This window comes from Triticum urartu, chromosome 6 (assembly GCF_003073215.2).
Source record: "Triticum urartu cultivar G1812 chromosome 6, Tu2.1, whole genome shotgun sequence".
NCBI classification, from domain to species: domain Eukaryota; kingdom Viridiplantae; phylum Streptophyta; class Magnoliopsida; order Poales; family Poaceae; genus Triticum; species Triticum urartu.
This window is the reverse complement of record NC_053027.1, coordinates 546865665-546872234: the sequence shown is the minus strand read 5'-3', so window position 1 is coordinate 546872234 and position 6570 is coordinate 546865665. Positions and strand designations below refer to the sequence as shown.

Genomic DNA, 6570 nt, shown 5'->3' with positions numbered 1-6570 from the left:
GGCTGCCGTCGGTGGCGTGTATGCGAGCCATGGCGCCGGCACCGCGAACGCCGGGTTCGTCTACTTCGACGACCGACTCCTCAGGCTCTTCGAGGACAACCTGGCATATCATACACATGTCGTCGAAGGCGGGAGAAGGCGGGGCAATTGCCTTCTGTCCCCCTTCCTCCGGGCGAGTGTTGGTCGCCGTTGGGGGCCCCTGCCATTGACCGTCGTATTGGGGGGAGAAGAGACAGGGGTGGCGACGGTTCAATCTAGATCGAGGACAACAACGGCAGAGCGTCGCGGTTGGAAAAAGTCCAAAACAAGCCTTAAACTTGTAGGCAAAAGCTAAATCAAACCCTGAACTTTGAATATCGGAAATGGCACTTTGAACTTATCAATCCCGGTCTATTTTGAACCTTGAGAGTGTTTAGCTTATATTCGCTGAGTTGGGCCGGTCCATTAGTGCAGTCGTTCGCACCACTCATGCATAGCTGTATGTTCGCTGGCTCTGCTCTATTTTTTCCTTTAGCTTTTCTTTGTTTTTTCATCAGTTTCCTTCGGTTTTCTTTTTTCCTTCACTGGGTTTTTTTTCCTTCGTTATACTTTACGTATTCACTGTTTTTTTATTTTCTTTCTTTCTTCGTTATGTTTTTGGTTTTCTTTTGTTTCTTTCTTGATTTTCTTTGCCAGTTTTAATTGGTTTTGATTTTTCAACATGTCTACTTTTCCTCAGTATACAATGTACATTTTTAACGCACACGTGTAATATTTTTTAATAAACTTTGGACATTTTTCAAATACATTATGTATATATTTTTTAAACTGCATGTTTTTAGCACTTTTTTGAATACAGGGCATTTGTTTTGAAATATACATTGTACATTTCTTAATGACAATAAACATATTTTTAACTTCCCTAAAATACTTCCTAAAAAACTACCATATAAACATATTTTTAATGAGCTTTGAACATTTTTCAAATACATTATAAAAAAAGCAATACATGTTTCAAAATATACATTGTAAAAAATACATGTTTTCAGCATTTTTTTAATACACGGTAACATTTTTCGAAATAGACGTTTTACATTTTCATAATGACAATAAAACATGTTTTTAAACTTCCCTAAAAAAATTCTTGCAAAAAAATTCCCTAAAAAACATGGTAAACCTTTTAAAATTTCCTCAAAAAAGCAAAACATTCCTTAAAAAAATTGTGAACAATTTTGAAATGCCGAGTTTTCCAAAACACAAATAATTTACGAAATTACAAAATTAATTATTTGAAAAATGTGACACAATTTGTGAAAATCCGAAACATTATTATAGCATGTGAAAAACTGTTGGAATTCTGAATTTTTTGACAAATGTGATTTTTTAAAATTGCGGACAGTTTTTAAAAATGTGAATAGAATTTCAGAATTCCAAACATTTAAAAAAACACAGGAGGAAATTGAATTTGTTCCACAAATAGAAAATAGGAACTTTTTTTGACTTCTCAACAATTTTAGAAATGTGCAAACATTTTTTAAACTTCACAAATTGTTGTTGTGGTATTGTGGACCGGCCTAAATTCTCGTACGTGAGAGTATCAGGTTATCCCGATCGGGATTGTATTATTCCCAGTGTGCCAAGCAGGTCTAGGGTCCAAAATAGACCGGGATTACAAGTTTAGAGTGCCAATTTCCGGGTTAAAAATTAAGTGTTGATTTAACTTTCTTGTACAACTTCAAGATTTGTTTTGGACTTTTCCCGTCGCGGCAGGGCGGATTCGGAGGTGACGGAAGAAGGCAAAGCGTGTCGCACGGAGGAAGGTGGAGCGGGCCCAGGGATAGGGAAGAAGGGAGGGCATCAGCGTGGGACTGGATCGAGCCGCCATCATCCTCTATCATAAATGTGTGGTCCAGGACTAGTCAAAGCGCCTGGGAGGGATGCAATCCAGGACTAGTCAAAGGGAAGAATATCATAAGGAAACCAATATTTAATGAAAACTTCATGGAAATCATATTTTAAAGTTTTGAAAAAATCTGAAAAATCTGGGATATGTATTAAGAGGGTGATTTATTGGCACACAAAATTTCAGGTTGAAACAAATTATGAGATGTGAGCTATGAAAAAGACATCATCCTCTTAACCTCCCATATCTTTTTAAGAATTTTTTGAAATTCTCGTGGTTTTCATCGGTTTCCACTGAATGTTGGTATCGTACGATAATCTAAATTGGCCTTTTTCTGCCAAGCCAGCTTAAACAAGACCCATCTGTCATAAACGCTCTGATCCGCCGATCGGTGGTTTACTCAAAAATAAATAAATTATCAGCCATGGTGCTTTCTGTAAAAAAGAAATGTAAACTTATGTTTTCTAATAACCTAGCCCTTAGTGTGGTGGTTAGTTGCAATTTGCTCAGTTAATTTGGTACTAGTACTACTACTACATTACAACATTGTCTCAGAAACAAAGTTGAGAGAATATATGATCAAAGGAACTTGTTGTATTTGTGCAGGGAAAGCAGAGACCAAAGACACGTAGCATCCCAGATGGGGCTTGAGCCAGCCACACAGCTTCATGGCTTCAACACTCGATCCGTTTCGGGCTTTCGGCAACAATATCGACGCGAGGCTTGATCCCTGGTGAGCCCGGGATACAACCGCCCTCCTAACCATCCAGCCACTAGTTGGTTCTTGATTTTCAGGATAACAGTTGGTATCATGGTGCACAGATGCATCACCACCGTTTTACTCAGTTTCCTTTTTCGAATCGCGGAAGCAGAAGCGCACCGTGTTCTCAAGGACCAGTTCCTCTTGCACTCCTCTTATTATCATCTTTTATTCTTTTGATTTCAACCTCTCCATAGATCCGCTGCCATCACCCTTGTCTTTCACCCTTGTTTCGACCTCCACCTCCGCATCAACCGCGACAGCTTCGCCGTTGTCCACTACATTCTCGGTGACACGCTCCTCCACCTCGACGTCGGGTTTCTTCTTGTCCTCCGGCTTCAGCGAGACGTGGTGGAAGGTTTCCTGGATCTTCCAGGCGCCTTTCTCCACAGGCTCCATTGCCTGTGAGATGGTCAGGGCCACATCCTTGACGACCTACAAAATAAGAAGCAAGTAATCTGTCAGAAAACCAAGGATTCAGGTTCTTCAACCTCGAAATTCCAATGCATGTCGCGGGCACTTTACATGGTGGCCACCACCCAGAACGACATCCTCAACGCTCTCTCTGATGCTTGTTCCTGGAGTCTTGACATTTGTCTCTTTTTGCTCCACGGTAGCTGGCACGGCATTGCTGCCATCATCGACATCGACCCTCAACTCCATTTTGCTCTCCTCATGGGCCACCTCCCTGTGCTCACGGTCATGGACCGGGATGTGCTGGTACGGCTCCACCCCGAAGACAAAAGCATGTGCGATGGCCGCGATAGCCATCTAAGAGAAAGCAATTTCGCTTTACTGCAGCAACAGAAGGCCAAGGATGGTTCTCAATCAAACTTACAAGATTTGCCTATTTACCTCGATACAAATCAGAAAGTCTTGAATCCCATTTTGCACCTTGCCCTCCTTAGGCAGGAGCCCCGTATGGCAGATGATTGTGATTCCGATTCCCTGCCACCAAGTGGCGAATACAATGGCCTTGAAACTTATGAACTTGGCTAGCGGCCTTATTGCCTGCAGCCTTTCATGCGTTGCATTGTAAAATTTCACCAGACAGTACAGTGCCCATGTCTGGCTGAAATTTATGACAAGAGCGATGTAAGGGTATCTGCGTATTAGAGCATGACATGCTTTTAGTGAAAACGAGTTGACCTCCTCTCCCGTTTCGTAAATTCAGACATCTCAACATTGTAGATATCAAAACGAGATACAAAGATATGAGATGGTTACCCATAGTTCCACTTGAATTCACCATCTCCATATGCTCCAAAAAGCTCCAAGATAAATGCCAAGAAAGCACAGAATGTCTTCAGAATCATCTGAAATGATGTTAAGGAAGGAGATATCATCCACGTCGTTATTGACCAGTTTCAGGTGAGAACATTACTAAAAATGTGCAACTTACATATTGCACAAGGCCGAATTTTATAATTGTGTATAAGCTCTCCCCCATTGCATTAGGATCGCAAAAGAAGTCGCGCAGTCTACTTTGATTACGATTTTTTGCCTTCTCTTGACTCTCAAGCAACTGTTCACTTAGCTCTTCCATTCTTTCTTTTTCAAGCAGGCCAACAACCTGCCGTTCTCCCCCTGAAAGAGTCAAGCTTTCAATTTCCCAAATACTTAATACAGTACGGTATCATGAATTTGGACAACTGAATCAGAGACGTGCTGTAGTTAATTTTTAAATATATTTAATTAACCAAAATTTGCTCCATAACCTGCAAACATGTATAGGATGCAATGTCCATGCAATTTACTCCTGTTTATTATGGAAAATTTACAATGATTTCTCACATATTATTTGGGTCCATTCCTGTGGTCACATAGAAGAAAATAAGATTACCCAGGCATGCAACCAAGTATCGTCCAAAGGCATACAAAGCAAATGCTTCATAACAATTCCGCAATATATCACAGGCCAAGGAGAATTCCGAATGCCACAGCGATATTATCTGGGGAAAAGAAATCAAATATCAAAAAGTGGGATAACCATACAGGTCAACAGTTCAATATGAAAATGGAATAGAATCTTCAGGAGGCAAAAATCAAATGCTCAAAGCAACCATGATACGGTGGTTTTTCTTACAAGTTCATGATTCTATTATATAACTGATCTTTCTTAACACTTCCAACATTTTGATATGAAAATGAGAGTAGCTATTTTTTCTAAAGCCAGCAATTCCATAGCACATTCAGCATTCGTTTTGCTCGCTTTTACATATCTACTGGTGGGTGCATTGTATCCCTAGAGTTATTCAAGTTCAACCAAATCCAACAAGTTTGGGCTCAAACTTACAGATTCAGACGCATATACAGGCACCATAAACAAGACAGCTATGATCCATTTCTGCTCCTGCAGAACTCTCAGCAAGATAAACTTGTTCAATCAGAACAACGGCAAGCTATAAATAATGGCTACACTGGAGACATTTGGTCCACCAGCAGAAAGAGGGGATACTGTGACATGAACCCGCCGCACTCACCGAAGGGTTTCTGTAGGATCTAAGGTGCTGCAGTATGAGCCAGAGCGAGATGAGCAGCGCGACGAGCACGAACCCGGCTCCGATGAGCACCGCCGGGGTGTGGAGGTTCCTGTAGAACCCCTGGAAGCTAGAGGATCCATTCGATGTCATTGGTTCATCCCACGTGCACTGATCCCTGAAACAAAGTTCAATTTGATCTGACACTCTGTTCTCAAATGAAGAATTTGTTACTCAAAAATGCACGAGGATAGAAACTTTAAACTGATTCTGACTGCCCCATTGTCGTCGTCAGTCTCTGTCAAATCAGATTTGCTGAATGAATGGCTTTGTTCCAAATTGCGAGTCAATTAATCACTAATATATGTATATCGATATGAGGCTTCGGTCCAGAAGAAATGAAAAATGATATCGCAATGAGATTCAGAGTATGACATTCGGAGAAGCAAAAACAGAGCACATGAGAAAGCGAAATTTACCGAGGAAGAACCTGGCACACAGTTCCTGGGAGCGCACTGTGACCACGATGGGATCAGTAAGGGGTAAGGAACTGGTGGCACCGCCGCAGGAACCGCTCCGGCTTTCCGTCGAAGTCACCCCACCGACGGCCGCGCCCCCTCAGTCCACCGTCCCCGCACTCCCTCAAGCGGCCGCCGTCCTACTGTCCCAGGAGAGAGATGGCGCAGGCTCACGGTGAGAGATGAAGTAGGTACCTCACGTCCGGCGCCCGCCGCCGCCACCGCGAGAGGAGAGACGAGATGGGAAGTTTGCTCGGGGGAGAGGGGGTCAGCGAGGGATTCCCCTCTGTCCCCGGCTGGAGATGCAGCCATGCAGCGCGCGGCGTCGCCCGCCCTCCACGTGTCCGGGGCGCAGCGCACGCGGCGGCTTCCCGTGGGCTGCAGGCAACTGGAGAACGATCTGATTCATCCGTCCGGCCGATCCGGCGCGCGGCGTCGTCGGACGCCTCGGCCTCCAACCACGTGTCCCCCCGGCTCCATGTGCTTCCGTTTCTCCCTTTTTTCGTGCACGACTCGTCATCTCCGCCGCTTCCCTCTTCTCTTCGCGAGTCAAAACCTTTTCTCACTTTTTTTTTATGGATGGATGTGTATTTTTTCAACATAGTAGAGACACATACGCTTATATATACACGCAGGCTTATATATACACGCAGGTAGCAGGGTATTGCGAAAGGTGCAAAGGTGTGCCGTGGTGCGGGCGGCAGAGTGCAAGCACGCGTGGTGGTGGTGGTGGCACCGGGGCATGTTGTGGGGTGGTGGTGTTGCGTGGACTGGTCTAGGTCCGTGCGCGGTGCTCCGGTTGAGCGAGGCATATGGCTCACTCGGCTGACGTGGTCGGTGAGTTGCGTAGTTTGTTGCTGGTCCGCGATGGTCATCAGTAGAAAACAAAGTTTTGGTCCAAGCCGGGTCAGCTCATTAGTCCTGGTTCAG

The 6570-nt window shown here is 43.9% G+C and overlaps 1 protein-coding gene across 2 annotated transcripts; it reads right to left on the bottom strand.

Moving 5' to 3' along the window:
- Positions 1-2410: 2410 nt before the first annotated feature.
- LOC125515153 (protein LAZ1 homolog 2-like) lies at positions 2411-6137 on the bottom strand. 2 transcript variants are annotated; one of them, XM_048680593.1, is made up of 9 exons: positions 5602-6137; positions 5126-5300; positions 4939-4995; positions 4486-4594; positions 4045-4229; positions 3870-3958; positions 3498-3714; positions 3168-3413; positions 2411-3077 (listed from the first exon to the last, which is right to left on the bottom strand). In XM_048680593.1, exons 2-9 carry the CDS (start codon positions 5273-5275, stop codon positions 2811-2813), a joined length of 1320 nt encoding a protein of 439 aa, XP_048536550.1. In that variant the 5' UTR covers positions 5276-5300; positions 5602-6137; the 3' UTR covers positions 2411-2810. The 2 variants fall into 2 exon arrangements, with proteins under 2 accessions (XP_048536550.1, XP_048536549.1); XM_048680592.1 differs by having other exon boundaries at positions 3498-3747; positions 5602-6134.
- Positions 6138-6570: the final 433 nt, after the last annotated feature.

Coding starts and splice junctions, on each gene's coding strand:
- LOC125515153 (XM_048680592.1), bottom strand. CDS start 5,275: ATGACATCGAATGGATCCTCTAGCTTCCAGGGGTTCTACAGGAACCTC. Junction 4,595..4,938: donor CTGTATATGCGTCTGAATCT/GTAAGTTTGAGC, acceptor TCTTTTCCCCAG/ATAATATCGCTGTGGCATTC. Junction 3,078..3,167: donor TTCTGGGTGGTGGCCACCAT/GTAAAGTGCCCG, acceptor CTTATTTTGTAG/GTCGTCAAGGATGTGGCCCT.